General features: G+C 44.3%; 1 protein-coding gene across 10 annotated transcripts in view; it reads right to left on the bottom strand.

Moving 5' to 3' along the window:
• The window catches only part of NR1H3 (nuclear receptor subfamily 1 group H member 3), a 30,974-nt gene that overhangs the window by 7,802 nt on the left and 158 nt on the right, over positions 1-23,014 (bottom strand). Inside the window, exons 1-4 of one of the 10 annotated variants that reach the window (XM_041402893.1) lie at positions 21,795-22,054; positions 18,971-19,085; positions 5,009-5,252; positions 1,955-2,221 (exon numbers count right to left, since the gene is read on the bottom strand). In XM_041402893.1, the coding sequence (XP_041258827.1) occupies positions 1,955-2,221; positions 5,009-5,126 (385 nt within the window). In that variant the 5' untranslated portion in view covers positions 5,127-5,252; positions 18,971-19,085; positions 21,795-22,054. Of the gene's footprint in view, positions 1-1,954; positions 2,222-5,008; positions 5,253-9,395; positions 9,416-18,970; positions 19,086-21,100; positions 21,170-21,266; positions 21,702-21,721; positions 22,055-22,958; positions 22,980-23,014 lie in introns of those variants that run through there. The other 9 variants (XM_041402907.1, XM_041402916.1, XM_041402953.1 and 6 more) reach the window with 9 other exon arrangements.

The raw sequence follows: 23,014 nt of genomic DNA on the forward strand, positions 1-23,014 counted from the left end.
ACTGAGACAGAGGAGATTCAGATTAGGTACTAAAAAAAAGAAATTTCCATGTTAGGGCATGCATGGGAACAAGTTGCCCTGGGAGGTGATGAAGTCACCATCCCTGGAGGTGTTTAAAGGGCACCTGGATCTGTGCTCAGTGATACGGTTTAATGGTTTAAGGGTTACAGTGGTATTGCTGGGTAGACATTTGGACTTGATGACCTTAAAAGATCTCTTCCAACCTTGATGATTCTATAGCTGCTACACAGAAAAGCAGGCCTAAAAACTGAACAAGTACATAACTGCACTTCTTAACAGAATCACGATAAACAAAGACAAGAACTGGAGAGCTGCTGTAAAACAGCATTCTTGGGATTGGAAAGATAGACAAAGAACATAATACAATCAAGCTGAGAGTAACCTTTATCCCTGACTTCAAACAGGGAGGATGTGTGCACAAGTACATGCATCATGCACAAAATTTACAATTCTAACAGCAAAGGCATTCAATACAATTACCAAAATAAGGGGGATCTATAAGATTAGAGAATGCTACTTACAGTGTCAGTTTAAGGAGGGAAGTAATTGATTCAAGTGATTACAGTCCCTCATCTTGGGACTCCAATGTGCAAAAAAATTTTTATCTGGTAACATGCTACTTGGCTTGAAAACTGCCTATGTGCAAGCTCCTACACCAAGCTAAATTCAAAGCAATCTAACTTACTTGGTTTGTCAGGAAGGAATTATTTAACCTCATGGTTCACACTGGCTTAAGAACAATAAACTGGCCATGAATAACTTCAGTCTGGGAATTAGAAGAATGTTTCCACCAATTACTAGGGAGGAAGTTCTGGAATGACCTTGTAAGTGAAACAGCTGGAGGAAAAAGCCCTTCATTTCTGTCAAAACTAACAAGGCAAATTTGCAGTGGGGATTACAGCATCAACAAGTATTGCCAAGTTCTTGATAACACCAAGATTCCATTTGACCTAATTTTCCTGAGCTGTCTTCAACACAAAACAATGACTAAATGCAGAAACATACTGAGGCTCTCTGTATCTACCTGCAACAAAAGAGAAGCAAAGTGAACAGGTGATCTTACTGCATTGCTTTTCAAATACAACTGTTTTGTAGCTCTTGGGAATGGGGAAATGTGGCAAAGACAGCACACGTAATGCTGATACAAACCAGTGAGACAAAGATACTGATGTGCTGTGTTTCATGCTGAAAAACTGAGCAGCATGTCTCCTAGCTCACTGGAACTTGATTTTTGCAAAATTATTGTTTCTGAAACACCCGCTGTTCCTAGCTGTTCTGGGTGCTGAATGCCAAAAAAAAAAAAAAAGACTTCACACAGATCTAACTTTAATTGAGCATTCCTTCAGTCAGTCTTGACTGAAATGAAATCTGGGGATGAAACCTGGATGCCTTGGCCAAGGAGGGCTGTTCCTGACATGCAAGCAGAAATACTGGTGGATATTCAGAAACAGCAGCCTTATGGTTTGCGTGAGAAAAATAGCAGAGATGACTAAAAGGAGCAATGAGATCAGCTCATGCACAAACACAGCTGCAGTACTGTGGTGCTGCCCTTGACTTCTTTTGCAAGCTCACAGTAGGAAGCAAAGAAAAGTGCCTGTTGTTCAAGGAGCACGGTGACCCATCTTACAGTCCTGGTCACAAGCCTGACGTTCCTTGACACCCTTTACAGCACCCTGATGAACATGTGAGTCTTTCCTCTGCTGCTATTTTCCATGAGTTCTTACAAGGAATAAAGCAGGGCAGGGTGTTAACGTTCCACTAACAGCCTCACCTCCCCAAGTGATCCTTGCCGAGCTTTCGGTGACTTCCCACACACATTCCAACATTCAGCCTGCATGGCTTCAAGCACTCGCACTGCCCCCCGCCTTACAGCCACGGTCCCCAGAGCCCTCCTGTGCCATCCCAGCTCCCGGCGCGCGGTGCCCGCACTCACACTGCTCCCGCATGCCGGCCTCCTGGCACTTGCGCAGCCGGCACTCCTGGCACTTGCGGCGCATGTACATGTCCATCTCGCACTTGCCGCCGTTCTTGCAGACGTACTGCGCGCCCTTGATGACGCTGCGGCGGAAGAAGCCCTTGCAGCCTTCGCAGCTCAGCACGTTGTAGTGGAAGCCGGAGGCCTTGTCCCCACACACGCTGCACACTTCGTTGCCCAGCATCTTAGGGGCTGGGCCCTTCTTCCGCTTCAAGGGGGGATTTTCTACCAAAATGAATGGTAGCGAGGAAAGAAAAAAACAAAAGAAAAGAAAACTCACAGAAGGAAGCGTGATGTTTGCAGCTGACTGCCCCATTCCTGACAAACAACATCCTCACTCAAACCCACTATCTCCCAGCCACACACCCCTTCTGGGCAAGCAAGTCTTATGCAACAAACTTACTGACATAATCCACAAGGTTTCACCTCAACTATATCAACAAATATAGCCTCACACTTGTTCCTCTCAAAAACAGAGTGAAAGAGCCAAAACACGCTGAGGCCAAGCGTTCTGCACTTTCCAATTACAGTTACGTTACCAATGTGAGAAAGATCTACAAAAAAGTTTGGTTGAAAACCAAGATTGTGCACAAAGTAAATTTCTTCAGAACTCGCCTCAAGTTCTCTTACTTCTATTTTCTGCCATACATATGGACAAGAATAAGGAAAAGTGTTTCCTCAATTCAGTAGTGACAGAAAGCCAGTGCTGAAACTGTGATCCTACAAAAACCAGACTGAGCAGACAATCCCTGTAACTGAACATTTGGGGAAACTGTTGAAACAGAAGACAGCAATTTGTGGCATTAGCTGCAATAAGCACACAAGCAGTACACTTCACAAGCTCTGTGAGCCTTTGGAATCCTGAAGCCAGCATCTCCTCTTCAAGAAGAGCACTCCCCACTCCTAAAACCTAAACACTCTCATAGTAACAGTTCCTTTACTAAAGCTTGCTGCTATATCTCAAACATGGGACCTTCACTACTGCTTCACATTTCAGATGGTCCTGTACAGCAGCTCTCAACTCTTCCTATATCATTCTGACAGATTTTAATCTTATCAGTGGCTCTGCATTTTGAAAACATCTTTGGTCTGCTTCAACACATCTTGCCTTAAGCACTCCAGTCAAATGCTTGCCAATATTACATGTGCACTCCCTCCCTATTAGCTCTCTCTCTTTTCCATCCATTTAATTCTAGCTATGTTGACATCCGATATTCTACACAGCTCATAGTGCAGGTATTTTTCTGTGTGTCAGATATTATTGATTCATGGCAGCTGTTACAAAGATTACAACCAGCATGTCTTGATAAATCTCCAGATAATGTTTAGATTTGCCTGGAAAGCCTTTACACTGGAGTTATTGCTTAGTTTGAAGAAAAAGGCTACTGCATTTCTTGATCAGCATCAGGGCTACAATTGCATGTCTCATTTTTGTACTTACTCTTCCAATACTTCTATCCTTACTTGTGTTTATATTTACTATTCTGCTCAAGTTCCTGAAAAGGTAACCAGTTTTCAGTCAGTCTCAGACATTATCATTTGTGTTCCTCAATACAAGTTTTCAGCCATAAGTATCTTGGTGTTGATTTTCAATCCCACTGACTTTACAGAGGTCTGGAGGTCACCCATTTTGGCCAGCACTTCTCATTGCAGATTGGACAGCAAGAAAATGCCATCAAAAAGGTTAAATTTCTGATATTCTCCTCTCTTGTTAAACTGTATTTCTCTTCACACACTACCAAGTAAAAATTATGCAATGCCTACAGTTATTTCAGATTACTTAGTATAAACACGTGTAGTGGCAGACTAACGAGTGTAACAACTTTGCTAAAGCCTCAAGTGACGTTCATATGCTTCTGAGAAACAGCAGAGTATTCCAATTATTTCCACAGATAAATCTGTCTCTCTTTTGGATTTCTTAGCTGTCTTTAAGGCGTTACATAAATTTCTTATTACCTTTTCTATGACTGCTTTATTGAGACAGATAGACTTATTCTTTGATCTATGCAAATCATTTTCCATCTCTGAGCCGGAATCATTTTAGTTACATTGATGATTATTGTTATTTTCTGTAGTCAAAGATAACACAGAAATCATGTAAGACATATGAATGCATATGTCTTAAAGCATGAATGTCACCTCTGAACCTTTAGCTCTCATTAGGGTCCTCCTTCCTCAGTAGATTCCTTATTTAATAAATATCTTCCACATTTTGTGTCTTTTTTTCCTTACATTTTAATAAGGAAACAATCTATCAATCACTCTTTCAAATCCTCAGACCCATTTTAAGGACTTTTATTGGATAATCTCACACCACCTTTTAACTACTCTCTTTGTTTCTACTCTACTGATGAGTCCTCATTCAATGTTCAGATTACCTCTTCATTTTATACCAAGACTGCCCACTGCCTCACTGCTGAGCAAACACAACACAATAATTTGTCATATTTTCATTAAGGTGATGACCCTATGCACTTATGTGTTCCTTTTTTTATGTTACCTGTCCAGAAATGTTATACTGTCTTAGAGTTTGAAAGTGTAGGATTGTGGCTATAAGCAGCAGCTTTAACTACAGAATCAGTTCTATGTCTGATACTTTTCATCCTCAGTTAACATAAGAATTACATGGAGAAACTCCTACTGTCTTCCCATTGCACCATTGCACAAACCTGCAAAACCCTATAATTTCTTTGCACCACCTACCCTTGTTGGATTGTCACCTGCAGTAAAGCTTTACTGTTCAGCACCTTTTGATAAGGCCAAAATAACTTTATCTTACTGCCATGGACCTAGTCTCTACAAGGTCAAATAAGCAAAATATTCAATGCATTTATCACTTAGATAAACCCAGCCAGCAGCTATCAATAACTGACTGTATTCTTAGACATCATCTCTGAGTGTCTCAAGCACAGCAGAACTTGTCCTAAAATTTTGCCAAGTATCAATTCTGCTTACAGCTGAAAGAATGGATAGCCTTTACCTTGTATAGATTTAGTGAGAATTTTTGCATACCTGCATGCTCAGGGGGGTTCTCTGAGCCAGAGAAGAGTGCAAGCCCTTCCTCCTCCATTTCAAATACACTTGCCACCCTCTTCCCATGATCCTGTGTGCTGAGTTGAGTGGGACCCATGGAAGCCACACAGGAAGGGCTCACTATAATCTCATCGCTGCAGCATTGTTTCTGCCAAGCAAGGGGCCACAGACATCTATCTTCAAAGTCCTTAGTTTCTCTCTACTACTGAAAGTCAGGAAGTACCTGTGGAAAAAACAAACAGATGCAAAAGAGGCAAGAGTTCAACTATTGAGACTATTAACTTCCAAAATCTATTACAAGCTGTATCACAAGCAAGCTTCAAGATTTCATTTCCGTAATTAGCTTTGTTTCATCAATGTTTCTACTCTTAAAACACAATATTTTAACTAACTGTGGTAAAAGGTACAAGACTAGCATATCCAGGTGCAAAGCTATTCTTTCATTGCCAACAGATTTATCAAAGCAAGACAAGTCTTCATTACTGCCAACACTACCAGTGCACTTCATCCCTGATCTCTCCAAGTGTGTAAGAGGGAAATTCCTGACATTATAACAAGCGGCCTTTGTTAAAGCTTCCAGTAACAAATAGATCAGTGCTGCTAGCTGCCCTGAATTTTGGTGCATGTATTGCAGAGCACATAGAAAATGGGAAAAGAGATTTTTCATACAATTATTTAGCAGACTACAAAATATTGAATTTCCCTCTTCGTATCAGTAGCCAAAGACTGACAAAGGTTGATGATGCGTCAAAGGTAAGGATGACAAATCCTCCCCTCGCCTACAGTAAGAAACTGAAAGCCAGCATCCTCCCTATGGGAAATGGCCATGATGCCATTCTCAGCAAACAGATTCACCACCACCCTTTTGTGGAACCTAGAAACCATGCTGAAAAGCATCTTCATTACACAGCCCTAACTCCACTACAGAACCTGAAACTGGAAAGCAAATCCAACCACTTTTTCCGAAAAGCCCCACCTGCATAGAAAGGACCCTACTCGGCTGACCGCACAGATTCAGTGAAACTGATGTAAATTGCTAATGTAAACACCCCTAAGCTGATTGAACGTCAGTTGATCTTAACTCAGTGCTTTACCAATGCAAGCTAAAGAGATTAACTGATTTAAAAAGCAACTACGTGAAAGGCCTGTACCAGTTTGAGTGATTGAGTTCAGGATTGGAAGCCTGTCAGTCCCTGAAAGACAGGAGGTGACAGAAAGCTCTGAAACAGTCCAGACACAAGAGCATCAGGCAAGCAGGGGCATGCCTCACACACTGTAGTGCTCACCATGAAGAGGCAGAAAACCACTGTCCCAGGTCCCTTCTTCCCTCTGGGTATTTGGACCAGACCACACAACTTTTCTCAGAATGTCAAAAACAAAGATCAAAGCAATGCTTCCAAAAAAGAACCCCCTCCCAGAACTCTGAAACAGGCATCAAGTATAAAAGCGAGTCACATTGTCAGGCCTGCTGAGATCCTGTCATCTCCAATTACACTGTGGATGCAGGTGTTAAAACCCACAGGGCACATTAATTCACGTGACATCTGTAAACATAGCCTCAGACTGCATCAGGAATTCAGAGTTCCCTTCTCTAAGGGAGCTGAAGAAACAGACTATCTAGGATAAAAGCAGTGACAGCATATATGAAACCTAAACGTACAGACAGAAGGAAGTCCTACTATGGGAGAGTACAACCTAACCGGTGTGATAGCAACCAACTTGAAGAAACTCATGGTCCTCAAAGGAACAATGTTACTACCACATTCAACTTCTTTTAAAAAGTCTTCCCAGGAAATCTTGCAGAATCTGCAAACCTTGTGGAAGCAGCACAGAGCATCAGACGGAGATGGGAACTTTACTGCAATAAATCCAAACCCAATTTGTATTCCTAGTCCTATGTAAGCTCCTCACTGATGCTGACACAGATGTCTCTGGACATGTTTGGGCATGAAACAAGAAAGCTAAGAGTAAGCCTCTGCATCTCCACATTCCTTTAAACCACGCAAAAGACTCACTCAAAGATTAATTATTGTGCAGAATGAATCACCAGCAGCACTACTGCAGCAATTTTTCAAAGGAAGGGTTTGATCACCCATCTGAGGGACTGAGTAACAGTGCTCAGGCCCAGGCCTCCAGTACAGTGACCCACTCTTAGTGCATCCCTGCCTCAACTGAAACTTATTCCAGAAAACAAGAGAAGAGTACAGTCTGATGGGATTTCAGAACTGTGTGATCTGCACAATGACTGACATCGCAAGAGTGAAACTTCCTGTCAGCAGGACATCTGGAGACCAAAGGGGAGTGTCTGAGAGACTGCAAGCTACCAAGAGAGAGGGGAACATAAACCCATGTGCACATCCAGGACACAGCAACAGAGAAGCCACTTTCTGCACTGTAGACCTACCCAATGTGTTCTTGCTTCATGCACCAGCCTCCAACCTTCCCAAAACAGAATGGGCCAGATAGAAAAGGTTAATTGTCTTCTCTGCTCCTAAGACACAGCATGTTTTCTTTTATAGGTGCAATAATAGCACTTGCAGCCTGTGGGAAACTGACCTAACCACAAACAGCAGCACTCTGGTGCTAGGTAAAGAAACCTACTGAGCATTTTCCTCGCATGCACACAAGTGAGAGGCTGTATGACGAGGCCTGAGGCCTAGTTTTCACAGAAATGATGAGGATTGTTTTTACATGACTAAAAATCTTGCCAAGTTTTGTACTAATAATCACGTTATTAGAGATTCACACCTTCCAATCTGTACCACCACTTCAACCAAAAATGCAAAAAGATGATGCAAGCCATAACTGCAAGAGGGAACACTGTCTTCTTGACACAGTCAGCTGTGCTGCCTCCCACTGTCTGTCTCAACTCCTTCAGTTTCAGAAACCAGGACTGGCCATGTGACAAAAGATGAAGCAATCACTTCTCCTAAATGCAGCATCTTGAAGAGAGTAACCTGATGAACAGATAAACTCCAGTGAAGAAACACGTGGAGATGAAAAGCTGAGGGAAACAAATTTCTGCTAGCCCTTGCCACCCATGTCTCAAATGTAACACCAAACACTTCTGAAATGTGTCACCATCAGCTTCGCCCTACTCCATTTCTTCCATCTCTCCTTTTTTTTGAGAAAACAGAACGACTCAGATACTGATGGTCTCCAGGTCAGCACTCTTACAACAAAGAGACTAAAGATGGCAGCCCTGGTTCTTGCACCTCATGCTAAATGTCAGAAACAATCTCATTCCATTCCCTCAGCTGAGTCCTCCTCTAAGCCAGCTGAAAGACTTACACATTCTTCTGGAAGACTTTGATCTGACCCATCATCAACAGACTAAGCTACAGAGTATACCAAACTATTGCCCCACATTCACAGAGGACAGGCAAAGGAGACACCATTGGGCAGCACAGAATATATAGAAACCAAACGAGCCAAATGCAGTTAGTGTGACCCTTCTGCTAAAGAGTGCTGTCCTCTTCCTGGTGTTCTTAGTTTGGCACTTTCTGTGAGGAGTTTAAGGATCAGGAACCAGATCAGATGCAAGCACATCCCTGAAGAAACTATATTGTGTAACACATGAACAATCAGAGGAACAGTACAACAAGTCCTTTACCTCCAAATAATGGGTGCTCAGAGGAAAAAGGAGCTTTTTATGAAGTTTGTTCAAGTCTCTGTGATCCTTCAAAACAGGATTTACTCATCTCAGTCCTGGCCCTGTAAATTACAATATCCTACAGTTTCTGCCAAGGCAAACATATATAGCTATGCTTCAGTTCTGTAATGAATCATAAGCAGGCACTCTGCAGCGTGTCAGCATCAGCAAAAGAGACCTCATGTTTGCATACATATGCTAAACATGACTGTGCTCATTGTGTGTCAACAGGATGGCACCTCTCTGCATGGGCCTTCATAGGCTGCTAGTGAACAAATACATCTGACAGGAAGGGCTATCTTTCAGAGGTAACTAAAGCAGGGATATAATTTGGCATTTTGGCTTCTAGGTGTTCTCTGACATGCAGTATAGATTCACACTGGCTGCTAGCATTTATCTCTGAAAGCTAGGCCCACAGCAGTGCATAATGACCTCTGCTGAAACCTAAATGCACAACTCACACAGTGCTAATGCTACCTTGGCTATCAAATGCTGGCTGCAGATCTAAATGGCCAAGAAAAGAAAACAACACCAGTTAGACTGAGATTTCACAGGACTCTACAGTATCAGCAGAGAACTAAGCCCCTTGAGAGGCACCACTGCTCCAATCCTTTCATACAGAGTAACCATACTTTGCGACCTAATGCTTTTCCTATACTGTGCCTGGTGTAGCAGCCAGAGTATTTTCAATCTTCCGTAGGATCTTGGTACTACCTCGTAGCTGTTTCAGAGGAACAAAGATTATTCCCAGCTCATATTGGCTCATTCTTCTTCTTTTCCTCTGCATCGTCACATTTCTCAAAAAATGCTGAAACAGATAGCAGGTCTATGAGCGAGGAAAACGTATACATGTGACACGTTTCAATTAGGAAAAAGTTGAAAAAGACACCTTGTACCTTTCAAGACAAAAAATGCATCTGTTGCTTTGAAAATGAAGTAATATTACATGTGAAAACTGTAAAAACTCACACGGAAAAATAATAACTTCAGATTGACAATTGGGAGAGACAAATCACAAAAATGCAAAATGTGAAAAGCAGTGCAACAGGATACTGTAAAGAATAATTTTGAACAGTATGTCTACAAAGAATGGAAAGAAGTTCTGCAATTCTCAGGGAACAGACTAGCTCAGTGCTCCTGCTGTAAATCCCTCTGTAAGAGAACTGCAGGGACAGAGTTTGAAATCACATTATCCATTTTGATCTCCCAGAAGCATAAAGGCAACCACAAACTTGAAAGAGTTTGCGAGCCACTGTCAGTCCCAAGCTGATAAAGGAAAGCTACAGCCTCTCAATTGCTTTCATTTGCTGTCCAGCTAATCTTCAGCTGACCATGAGCAGCTGTCCAAGATTGTAGCTCTGCTTTGTAAGCCTTTTAAGTTGTTGCCACCATTGACAATTATGCAGAAGAGCGCTACAAGTCACTCCCAGCTGCGCAGCTGATTCCAGTCTCTTGCCCTCAAATTAAGGGTCTCAGTTGCCACCTCTCCCTCCCTAACTCAGTTCCAAAGCCTGCCTTACTTTGGATATTTGGGTACTCCTTTACCCCCTGTCCCCTGCCTTATTTTGGGTTTTACCTCTGCTACTGACCAACTCCTTTATTACCCATAACTCTGCTGATTGCTGGCATGGTCTTTGCCCAGGCATTTGTCTCTCCCTTTGAAGTGGGCTCACTGCAGCACCCAGGTCTCACTGGGTCTCGTTTGGTCTCAAGACAAGGCACACTGTCTCCTACCCAGGTAAGGCATGGAAACCACCACAAAGCTCAGAGAACAACAGCAGAAGTGACTAACAACTGAAAAAATTAAAATAAACGAATGTATGTCACTTGGTTCAAAGAGTACTGGGAAGAGAAGAAAGGTGTAACTATGGTTTCCTGGAAGGTATTACTCTGAAAGACAGTATGTCTAAAAGAACACTGAGAAGGGAAAAGTCTGGCTATTACAGAAGAACACCCTAAAGCTGAACTCTGGGAGACTGGAAGTCTCCATAATTTTCCTTCTAGAAGTAGACCTTATAATTACGACCAAAATACAAAGAGCTCTATGGACATTTATGAATCTGAACTTAATATGACTTAGCTATTCTGTGGGTGAAGTGTCTATTATAAGCAAACAATGGCAGCAACAGGAGTTCCAAGCCAGTTTCACCCTACATAAGGCAAGAAGGAATGTAGGACTGAAATAAGTGAACAAATGGGTTAGCAAAGTGAATTAGAATCTGAAGGCACAGCTGTATGACTAAACACAATGCAATAAAACAGGGCAGAATAAGCCCAAAGTACTTCTGCTTTGCTCCATAAAAAGTCAAAAAAAACCAAAACCTGCTCCTTGTCCACGATCTGCAGAGTACAATATTTGTTTCTTTCCTGCAGAACCTGTGGACTCCCTCATTTTGGAAACACGGCTTCCCAAATTTTAAATCAGGTGACAACAGAATGCGCTGACTCCAGTCCCACCCAGGGAACTACAGGCTCTGCAAAGCCCACCCCCAACAGCAACTGTTTTGCAAGTCAGCCTTCCTGCTCAAAGGCCTCATCCAGAAGCAGGTGCTCCCTGCTCTCTCACCTGCCTCTCATTATACCTTGCCTGGCAAAGGCTGTGGTTTTGGGTTTGCCCTTCCCTTCAACTCTTGGTTTCTGTCTGATTAAAGAGAGCCATGTCAACACAAGGAGCAAGAGGAAAAGAAAGCATACATGTGACTACTTTCAGGGTGGGTAAGATCATGAACTGGACTGTGCCTTTATTTTTCCTCCCTCCCTCTCTTCCAATTGCCAGATGTCCTTGGTTCTGCAACTGAGTGGAGGAGAAAGGAGATGAGGTTATTAGAGTTCATTCACACTGCACACAGGGCTGCTCCCGCCTCTCTTCCTGTTTGCAAGGAAATATTACTCCCTCTGACAACAAGAGACAGAAAGAGGCAGACAAGTGGATAGAGGAAGAGTGAGAAGAGGGAAGGGAAGGGAGAGAGGGGAGGGAAACAAGGAGAGGGAAGAAGGGATTATGGTAAGAAGATAAGACTTTTCCCTGGTTAATGAACTGGAAATTAATAACAAGTCATATCAGGAGTGATGTAGCCACCTTGCTGCCATGAAATTCCTTTAAAAAGCCATTGACACAAGTTCCTTTGAACTCTGGAAAACAACACAACCCTCATCTGGATTAAAAAATAAATCTCTAACCCCTTCTAGGCTTTCTACTGTCACCTCAGCTTTCAAGCTTCTGGCTAACCTAGAGTATAGCCACCTCAGGAATGGCCAAAACCAGGGCATGCACAGGCTTACAGCAAGGAAGATGTGACAGCAGCAGCATCCCTCCAACCTCCCCTCCAAGCCATCCTGTAAAACGACAAATCATCCCTCCTCAGTTCTGTCTGGCCAGATGAGCTGTGTAGCCAGTTTCTCAGCATGGACAGGGGACAAAGCAGAGTCACTTCCGAGGGACACCAACTTCTGCAGCACTCACAGGGATGAACATGAGCAGAACTTGCTGTTTGTAGCTGAACTGCAATAATCCCCTGTGTGTGGCCACGACTCCAGCTCACTGACAGCTCAACACCACTATCAGTACCGACCTTCAGATGGCAGGAAGCACAACTGAGTCTCTGATAGGGGCTTCCTACAGGAAAAATTCCATCTGTGCTCCTGCCAGGAGGATGAAACACTCAGAGCAGCTGCCCCCTCCTGCCAGCAGAAAGCAAAGGGCAGCTCTGTGCCACTTGTGGGGAAGCAAAAGGGAGGGAATCCAGCCTGGGTCCTTGTCCACAGAATGTGTCAGCGTCAACTGTAATAGCAATTTTTCCCTATGGAAACTCACTTTAAATTGGAAACAATATTCTTTTGCCAGTAGCACTCAATTTCTCAAAGCAAATTTAGCTATCCTAGCAGTAAGTCTTTTTTTCCCCTTGCATATGTATCTATGCAGACATGGTTTTGGTTTACATGTCTGTTTTTCTTTCTAGAGTCCCTGTAATGGCTAATAGTGAAATTCCTTCACATTTCTAACCACAACACCAGATACACACATCACCAACAAAACAAACAACCAAATTAAAAAAAAAAAAAAAAAAAAAAAAAAAAAAAACAAAAAACTCCCTATAAAAAAAAAAAAAAAACCAAAAACTTCCTACTATAAAATAATCTGCTAACAAAATCCCCCTTCAGTTTGGAAAATTAAAGCTGAGGTGTCTGCAGCTCATTAATCCTGCTGCTGACCAGCTCTTACACACCCTTCATGCAGCAATAGCTCATCACATCCTACTTGAAGGCCAAAAATGCAATCTGACCCCACCACCTCTGTTTCTTTATAAATGCCACTGCATGACATCACGGAAAACAGGACCACAGACTCAGTTCCTTTCTGGATGCCTTCTCTATATTTACTCAGCCATCAGTATCTTGTTCTGCACAATTATACACAGCTATGCAAAACATAACAGGCATTCTTTGAAGCAACAGTTTTATAACCCAGGGCTTCCTTTGTCTTCCCAGAGAACAGAGTTTAAGAGACAAGAAGTAATAGCATCACCAAGATCAGAAGCTATGAAAATAACCAACTAGGTCCAAAAAGCTGGGTTTTTTTTGAATGGGGCTTGCATAGAAGTTGGAAGGGAGTGGGAAGAATTAGAGAAGCTCTCTCTTCAATTATTGTGTTCTTTTCTGGGAGCACATATTATAGAACAAAAACTCTACCATGGATCCTATAGTCCTCCTTCATGACCTAGTCCCCACAGAAGTTATAACCCCGCTTCAGGGAAACATGACTCTAATTCACAACAGATTTGAGAAGTCACCCCAATGTTATTTCCAATCTGAAGCAAGAGATAAGAACTTTAAGGAAAAAGAAAATACCCAAAATAACATCCTGGTAGTGGAAATGCCAGGGAAAAGGACTAAACCTAGTCCATAAGGAATAAGAGGACCAAGATTATGTCTAGAAAAGAGCACTGCACGCCTTTTTTCTGCAGATAGAAAATGGTAGTGATAAATAATCCCACAACATACTGGGGTTGTTTTACTGTTTCCTTAAAAAATTATTTCATCTCAACTATGCAGTAAGAGAACGGTATTTCATGATCCATGCCTATTCTAGCCAAGCACTTTTTATCAATGGAAATCTCCTCAGCTCCCCAGGCTGTCTCAGTGCATCTCTTCAACACAGAACCTCAAACTGCTGTTGACTCCTCTGAGCAGGAACATGGCACAGTCCACTAAGTGCACCGAGCTACTAACAGACAAAAGCAAAAAATAAGCAGCTGCACCATTTTATCAGGAAGACAAGATGACAAAAGACACATAAAGCCATAGCATATGTCATGGCAAAGCCAAAAAGATAAACAAGAGAACTTAAATGCTCTCAACTCCTATCCCTTGCCAGACTACGTTCTCTTTCAAACTGGTCTTCTCCATCCTCTACCAGCTATGAAATTAGAGGATATGAAGAAGAGAAGCAAAAGAGGAAAGGACAGAAGGGGAAGGCTGCTTACACTAAAACTGTTTGTTCATTTTACTGACTTCCTCCTTTCCTCCCACCCCAGGAGTACTTTCATCAGCATACTGCACATCACCATAACTGATACAAGATTGCTTCTGGGAAGCAATCTCTTAATAATGTCTCTATAAAACACTTTGTATCCAACCCAAAAGCATCAATCAAAACAAATACTACCGCTCACAGGCAAACCAGAAATACAGTACTGGATTGCAAAACACGCAGGAAACTCATTAAGATTCCCTTCAGGGCAGTAGGGGAAAAGCACCGATTCCCATTCATAGAAGGATCATCCCTAGATGTAGCACAGAGGTCAGGAAGAAATTACAGTATACTGAAATACCCATACAAAGAACACATCAGAGGGATACTGTAACAGAGTTTTAAACTGCTTCAGAGTAAGCCTGACTGATAGTCTATTCCCCACTCAAGCATCACCAGGGATCTATTTTGTTGGGTTTTGCTAATACTGCTCTTAGAAGAGCAGGAGGAGAGGGGCAGGGTTGCAGATGTACATATCCAAGCACAGATCAGCCAGAAGACTGCAGCAGAGCAATGAAGGAGATCAGAAGAGCTGCCAAGAAACACAGTGAAGACTGGCAGAGGGGGGCAGGTCAGAATAAAGGACTATTAAGAGCTTTGCTGCAAAGTAAACTTGCCCTGCTTTTGACCACTCTTCTGGATTCTGGCCTGTATAGGCTATTTCTGCTTTGGGGGGTCATTGCAACTGAACCCTTACAATGTACAGTATCAACAAAATAAGGACGACTTCTCTGAGTTTTGTAAACCCACCAAGCAGAAGCTAGGAGGGAAGGGTTAAAGGTCTGAAAATGAGATAAAGAGATCTGTGTGACAGGAAGGGAGCATGTGAGAGGGCGTGTGACAGGCTGTGTAGCAGAATGTGTGTGTCAATCTCATTGCCTTCGAGGCCCTTGGCCAAATGTGGAGCTGAACTTTCTGCAGACTTTGTCCTGCCAAGTCATGTTCCCTTCTCACACTGCCTGACATCACCACAAATACTCAGCTCGAAAACAGTCCAGAGCCGGACAGAATCCACCGCTCAAACCCCAGCCAGTGAAACGGCTGCGCTGCCGGCACACCCACCAGCTGGGAAAACAGAGCCACCAACTCTCCTGAAGGTTGTCTCCAAGCGCCCACGAGGCCTCACCCTTATGCATGCACAAAGTGTGCTGTCAAGGTATAGAGAGACCAGAGGTGCTAACAGACCATGCTTTCCTATTGCCCCAGTAACAACTCAGAACAGACTGAAAGTCTGCACAAAGGTTTTAACAGAAAAATGCAGAAGAACGTAACCATCAGACCACCTGAGTTTGTCACAAGCATCCTGCTGCAAGGAGTGCAGTCTGCTCCCAACTCTGGCACAACCCTGCCACAAGAAGGGAGCCATCCACACACGGCCCAAGGACAAATGAGAAGCCAGCGATCCTGCAAAGACTGATGCTCCAGCAGGTCTGCAGGAAGCCAGCATGTGCTATCCTATCAGAGCACTCCAAAAACCCTGACTTCTCAGAAATAAGTGCAAATCCAAGATCAAGGCTGCAAAATGCAGCACGTGTACTAGCGTGTGGGAGTAAGCGATGGGACTAAGCCAACAAATGGCTCCATTTCTTATTTTGATCCTTGTGTCAAGGAAGAAGGGTGTGGATGGCCCACTGATTCTGGGACACTGCTAAAGGCACCACCCAGAGCAAGTATCAGGGAGTAGCAGTGGAAGATGATACTGAAACAAGGGAGAAAAAAGCCTGCAGTCTCTTCTTGTTTTTTTTCTTCAACCTTCACCCCCAGTCTGCTGCTTAAAAGCAGCTCTTTAAAAAATGCCCTCAAAGTACAACCGACAGGGAGAAAATTAACATTTTCTTCAGGCAAAGGTTTCTCCTTTCTCCACTCCAAATTTCTACAAGAACAAATAGCAGCTTGGGAGCTTTCTGCAGACCAAGGAAAAACTTTTCTTCAGTCCCATACAGGCCATAAAGTTATGTCCCTGCTTTTCAGACACATAGTGATAACAGAGGCTACCTTGTATGATCTATAGTTATTCTATATCTTACATTTTAAATGTTTATTTTTCATTTTAAAACACCCCTCACAGCAAAAGTTCCCTCTTCCTTTGCTAAGGAAGGGGTTCTGACACCTTTCTTAAAGGCGCATTAGTGCAATCCTTGCCTGTCCTCATGCAATATGGCCCTTAAATCATATCCTTACCTATCATATCATAGCCATACCTGGCTTCCTGTCCAGACACGCAGATGCCTGAGAATGTCCATCTCACCAGCTGCAAACACAAAAGCTATCTTTTGAACTTCTTCCTAGCCCTTTCACATAAATCAACATATTATTCCTTTCCTGCACACAATGGCCAAAGGTGGGAAGCAGTCAATCAGAAGACTGGAATCACAAAGTTGTTGTTTGAGGGCCAGGTGACAGCTTCACCATCTACTCTTGGAGCTTGCAGCTGGCTGAGCAGCTGCCCTGCCTCGGTGGCACTTTCTGTTGTTTGAGGGCCAGGCAACAGCTTCACCATCTACTCTTGGAGCTTGCAGCTGGCTGAGCTGCCCTGCCTCGGTGGCACTTTTCATGCAAGCCAATGCATGCTGCTGAGGGCTGCCCACAGGACTCCGAGTGTGCATGTGTGCCTGCATGTCAAGGCATGCACCACCACAGCAAGCCCCAAAAGCTGTTCCAGTGCAAGTTCATGTGCCCACACAAAGCTGCATGTGAGCTTCTGCTGGCAGACGTGCAAAAAGCCACTATGTGTGCATCCCTGTGAAATCCTCCAGAAAAATCTCTGGCAAGGCATGTGGAGTCCTTTGGGGGCTGGCACATTTCTGCATGTATGTCCGTGGCAACCAAGACATACTACAGAGCTATTACAGAAGCCTACCTGTTTGCCCTCATTTCATAAGAGCTCTAGATGACACTACTTAAACTCCAAACATTTTCCTCTGAATTGGTTTTACACACAGTTTTCAAGATCACACTTGTTAATTTATTTTCTAAGTCAATGGCAATTTATGATGAAATCTAAAACAACCATTTAAATAAACACACGCAGGCCCTATTCAAGCAGGACATGGCTACTGGAGAATGTTTAAAAAGTCTAACTCCTAAACTCGAGAAAGTCATGAAGTCCACAGAGCCAGTAGAAAATAATTATTTCTTTAAAAGGCAGAGAGATTAGTTTCTTCAATTCACCTATTAAATTAGTTCTGTTCACTCAAAGTTGGTGCAGGCAGTATAAAATGGGTGGAAGGTACCTCTCTCTTAGAATCTCCAAATGAAAACAAGACAAGGAACGATGAGTTATGCTCATTCTAAGATCTGGAAAGAGACAATTACCAAAACTAACCACTTCATTCTGCTAAATACAGGTAAGACTACCCTGACAGAATCAGTTATTTAATAGCACACTCCAGCAAGCATATTTTCTCTTATGTATCCAGTGCATGATTTGTGTGATTATAGTATAAGTATAAAAAAGTGCATATTTGATTTGACCTTTTTATTCAAATGCAGTTTTGTACAAGTCATGAGGAAAGAAATTCACCCAGTAATTACAACTGGCCATTTTGTAATGTAAACATTTACTGTGATATAATAGCATAAACAGATGTATGCAGATACACTGTATCATCCTGTTTGGCAAGAAGCAGTAAGAGATGAGCCTAACTGATTAGACTAAAGCTGCCTTTTAAGAAATCACCAAATGCAAAACAAACTTTAAATGAATTATTTAAATCACTAACTTTAATAATGATTTCTACCAGCAAGTGGGAAGCCTTGATTTAAACCAATTGACCTTGTTTGCCTCATAGCTGCAGGAGAACCAGTGAGCCAACACTGCCTTGCTCCATGGAGGGAGAGAGGATAGGACTTCCATACCCTATTGGTTTCAAGAAATTTTGTGAGCATATGTGACAATATTTTTTAATTCTTAAAACAAACTAGAAAGCCTTATATGCCAGGAGACACCTACTCTCTTGTCAGTCATGTGCTTTAGCAATCAGTCTGATACTCACCTAACACCTGACTCTGCAACATGGCTTTTAAATTGCTTCAATTCTCACATCCCACAAGATAGTTCTCCTACTTAATCCTTATAGGCACTAGTTTCGGTCTGCTCAAAACAAGAATTAGATTTCTCCTTCTCTAACATTTTCTCTTCAGTTCTTCACCAACTTCCCACTAAATAAACTTTTTTTCCCCCTTCCTTAAACCTACTGGGAAAATCTGCAAAGCTCTGCTCTCCTCTGTGCACTACCTTAGTTAACCTTTGTCCACCCCAAATAAGATTGTTGAGAGTTTGACAGTGCATACTTCAAAGTGATTTATAATATTACACTAAAATGTAAATCACCTTAACATTTTCTTTTTGACACTCCATAAAGCAAGTAATTTTGCTTTACAGGAAATCTGGTTTTGAGATCTCCAGATATAAAAGCACAAGTTACACTAGCTTTAGGGATGTCTCCCTTTCAGTGGGAACACAGAAAGAAATTTTTCTATGTTCCAAATATGGAAAAAAAAATTATTTGGTCACAGGAAGTCACAGAGCAAAACTGACACAGGAATGCTAAAAGAAGCCATTGTACCGTTTCTAAGTAATATATTTTTTAAGTCTGACTGAACATGGACAGCCTGCTTTTATTTAAACAATATTAAACACATCTCTCAAACCTGAAGTAACTACAGTGAAAATGTTAAGTCAAACACAGTACTTGTATACTGGCAGAAGTATGATCTAATGACCAAGTTCAACCTGTCTATAAGCCTTAATGCATACCTGTACCTATCAGAAGGAAGCACTCCCCTGAATTCCCTCCTAAGATGCAGTTCCTTCACACCGAGACAGTTTCCACAGCCAAGAGAATGTGACTCTGCCTTCCTGAGTTATTATGCTGTAAGGAAAACAAGTTAATACATCCTACAGAAGATCAGCAGAACATTCTCCCCCAATGAAACAAGGTATCTTTGTATAGAATCATAAAATGGTTTCGAATGGACCTAAAAAATCAAGTAGGTTCAACACCCACAGCAATGGGCAGGAACACCTATGACAGTTCTGGAAGACTGACTTTTCTCCAAGGCTGTCAGGTGTGCGAATCTCATTACTTGGTGGGGGAGGGAAAAGAGGGAGAGTGACAAACAATCTGATAAGCTTCCCTTATTCAACATGCAAAGACCCACACATCTGCAACAATGAGACTTTCACAGCAGCTGCTTCCAGAGCAGAAAGCAGGATCATCTTTCAATGCACCCAAGACAAAGCACATTATATTCTATACTCTTCCTTAGACAGATGGAATCACAACCTCTGAAAAACAGCAACAGTTAAAGATTTTTAAATTCAAAACCTGAAATTTTGAAAACTGTCAGTCTTGGCAGCCATACAATCACAGGCCAGATCTAAATACAAGAGACATACTTCTAAGATGTGAGACCACCACCACTTGATCTAACATTCAACAACAGCAAAATTCCTTCTGTTTGCCTCAGAACAAGCATGCCAGGTTGAGAGGACTAACCCGAGAGAAAGGAAAAGAAAGTCACAGCAATCAAATGCACTTTACCACACTGGAAACACGACTCTTCCTGCAGGTGTAAGACAGGGACAAGGCAGCAAACTCCTGCTCTGTATTTGTAGGGCCGCACGCCTGTCCTGCGTAGCCTTCCCTGCCTCCCTGCACAGCCAGCTGGTAAGGAAAACGTGCTGACAAGGCACAGGGAGCTGCAGCAGCAGTAACTGGAAACAGCGAGCGAGAGCAACCCCAGGCACACTGCCAGGACACAATAATTCTGTGATAAAGTTTCCTGTCCCTATTTTTTTAGATTAGACAATTTATATATATAGTCCCTGCTGTGGTACTTCTCCCTGCATCCCTTCACAACAGGAGTAGCTGCAAGTTTTCTCTGGCAGCTACAGAACTCCCATGCAGCTCTACAATGACCCATTTTCTATCCTCCCTCAGGCTGGTTTAGGTTTATTTCCTCCACCTTTTATTTTGGGGGTCTGGGAGAAAGTTGTTAAATATTTTCACCCTGTTTTTTTCTCCTGCAAAAGCTGGCCTTCCTGTATGAAAAAGAATGCACGGGCATATTCATGTATGAGAAAGAAGTATCACTGCAAGTGCTGGATTTCAAAAAGGGGTCACACCAGGAAGCCACACAGCCTGTCTGCCCTCACAAGCCTTGCAGCAGCAGTATCTTCTGGTGAATACGCCACAGGTGCAGTGACAAAGAAGTGTGCCAAGGCAAATCTCCACCTGGTCCTGGCACAATGTGTACCAATGCCCTCTTTCCACAACCCTAATCATAGAAGGGTAGAGCTCAGTAACAACTGGCTGAAGTTTTCAAACAGTTTTTGTTTCCATAATTAAAATAAAAGGAATGTTTTGCTTTTCAGCAAGGGGGTTATGCCTTGATTCAGACTCAATTAAAAAAACAAAAAAAAGCCCACCACTCAGTAAAGGAAATAAAAACCAGGTTTTCTGTTTTCTTTTCTCTGTCCTCAGGCATAGCCTTCTCTCTGACACCCAGGAACAGCAGATCAACTCCATGTACCTTGGAACATGAAGCAGATCCGAGAGGACTCTTCCCTACAGACAAACATAACCCGCAGTCATAGCCAGAAACTGTCTGACACACAGTGATCCAAATTGTTAGTCAGAAATGTGACTCAGTGTTGGAGACTCCCTCAAAAAAGCCTTACAGGGAAGAGCCCAGCTGTCCCTTTAGGAAAATGAAAAAAAGGGAAGGAATTTTCAGGAGACAGAGTATCTATCTTTCACTGGTGATCCAAGGTTTGCTTCCAGCCCATAAGGAAATCCTGTCTTGACAGATCTGCGGACTTCAGCAGCATAAGCGACAGTGAAAGAGCACAGTGAAGAGTAACCATCAGTGTAAGCGAAGTTACCTTTCAACAGCACCATGCAAACTAACAGCCGAACAGACAAATTTCTGTCCTAGAAAACTCGCGACCTGGGTTGACAAGATGCAACAGGTGAATGACACAGAGAACTTCAAGCTGAGCAGAGAGGAAAGCTAACAAGTCACCACAAAGCAAGTAAACATCTCCTCACAGCACGTCCGGAGACAGCGGACAGAAACCCGGGCTCTTCAGATGCCCGACAACAGCCACGAGAAACTGACACCGCTCTCCAGACGCCTCCGACCCCCTTAGCAAAGGGACTCTCCGACAGCGCGACCGCTCAGTGCCGGCGGGCAGACACCGCGCATTACGGCCGGCGCTGGGCTCCGGACCCAGGCCGACACAGGGACCCCTTCCCTCCTGTCCGCCGGGCCCCTCTCGAGTGACGCCGCCAGCCCGGCCCGCACCCCGCCAGGCCACCGGTGCCTCAGCGGGACCGGCCACCGCCGTCCCTCTTCCTTCCAGCACCTTCCAGAGCCGCCCGGCCCGGCCTGGCCGGCAGCACGACGCGGGCGGGCGGCGCTGCGCCGCCGGCTCCGGGTCGCAGGGAACGCTGCGGCGCTCGGGCCGGCGCAGGCCGCGGGGCGGGACAGCGCGTCCACGTACCCCGCCGTGAGTCACGGCCCCGCGGGCGGCGAGAAGGAGACGCCACCGCCCCCAGAGCAGCGTGAAAAGTTACCGGCGCGGGCCGCGGCTCCCGGCGATGCCCGGCCGCCGCCCCCCGTAGCGCAGGTGCCCGAGCCGCGGGCGGGAGGCGCGGCCCGGCCCGGCGCTGCTCCCGGCACTCTTGCCGGCGCTCTTCCCGGCGCCGCGGCGGAGCTGCCGTGATGTCACGCGGGCCCGGGTCACGTGCAGCGCCGCCCGCCCCGCTCCGCCCCCGCGGGTCCCGAAGGCTCCGGCGCGGGTGATTCCCGGCGATGAGACCGCACGGGGGCCCCGAAGACCCTCCCGCGCCGCGCCCGCCGGCCTCGCCGCCTGCCCACCCGCAGCTCAGCCCGCAGCAGCGGAGCCAAACCGGCAGCAACAACAGCACAATCCCAAAGCAGGTGCCGCAGGAACAGAGCCCGTTCTCCCTCCGCAGAGAACCTTTTTCTTCCAGCACTCGCCAAGAACTTCCTCAGTGGTGCGGTAAACAAAGAAAAAAAAAAAAAGAAGGCGGCTTCGTGCTGTCCTAGAGATAGGAAATAGAATTCAATTTAAATTCACTAAGCATTCGAGCATGAGCAAATTGAACACGTTTTTCCGTCCAGCTGAGCCTCGTGTATTGCAGCAACCCTGCCCTGAAATAACCCCCCTGCTCCACAATTTGGCACCCTTATTGAGGCGTTATACACACCTTTCTAACCCTGCAAACTACGGAAGGTTTTAAGCAAATAAACAGGTAGAGCTGGGTTATGAGCCGCTGTGCTTCACGACTCCAAGACTTCTTTGCAAACGCGACAGTCATGTTGCCTTCTTTTCTTAAAAAAGAGATAGCTGAGAACCTCATTCACCTCCCTCTATGCACTTCTGCGTGGAGACAAACACGAAGTAGCACTAAATTCATTTAACTGCCTATGATTTTTCCCTCTACACGGCACCTACGAGATCCTCGGCCAGCGATCCAGCGGATGCACAGGCGGCAACAGAAGCCGGGTTTCGTCTCACACTCGTCTAATTCGACCAAGTTTCGTAAAGAACAACCAAAACTGGGCAAAACCCGGCAAGGCTGCGCAGACTCTTTGCAGCTTTCCATTCCACACGGGCATGCTCAGGCTGACCCGAGGGATGCGACGATGAGCGACCCCCGGCTGCCGGGCAGCGCGTGCCAGGCCGCCTTCCCTACTTCTGCCCACGAGTTTACCCGGGAGCACAGCGCCAGAACACTGTGAAACCTCGTGTCCTGGAGCGAAGCTGCGG

The sequence above is a fragment of the Onychostruthus taczanowskii genome, unplaced genomic scaffold (genome assembly GCF_017590055.1).
Source record: "Onychostruthus taczanowskii isolate IOZ18803 unplaced genomic scaffold, ASM1759005v1 scaffold1, whole genome shotgun sequence".
NCBI classification, from domain to species: Eukaryota; Metazoa; Chordata; class Aves; order Passeriformes; family Passeridae; genus Onychostruthus; species Onychostruthus taczanowskii.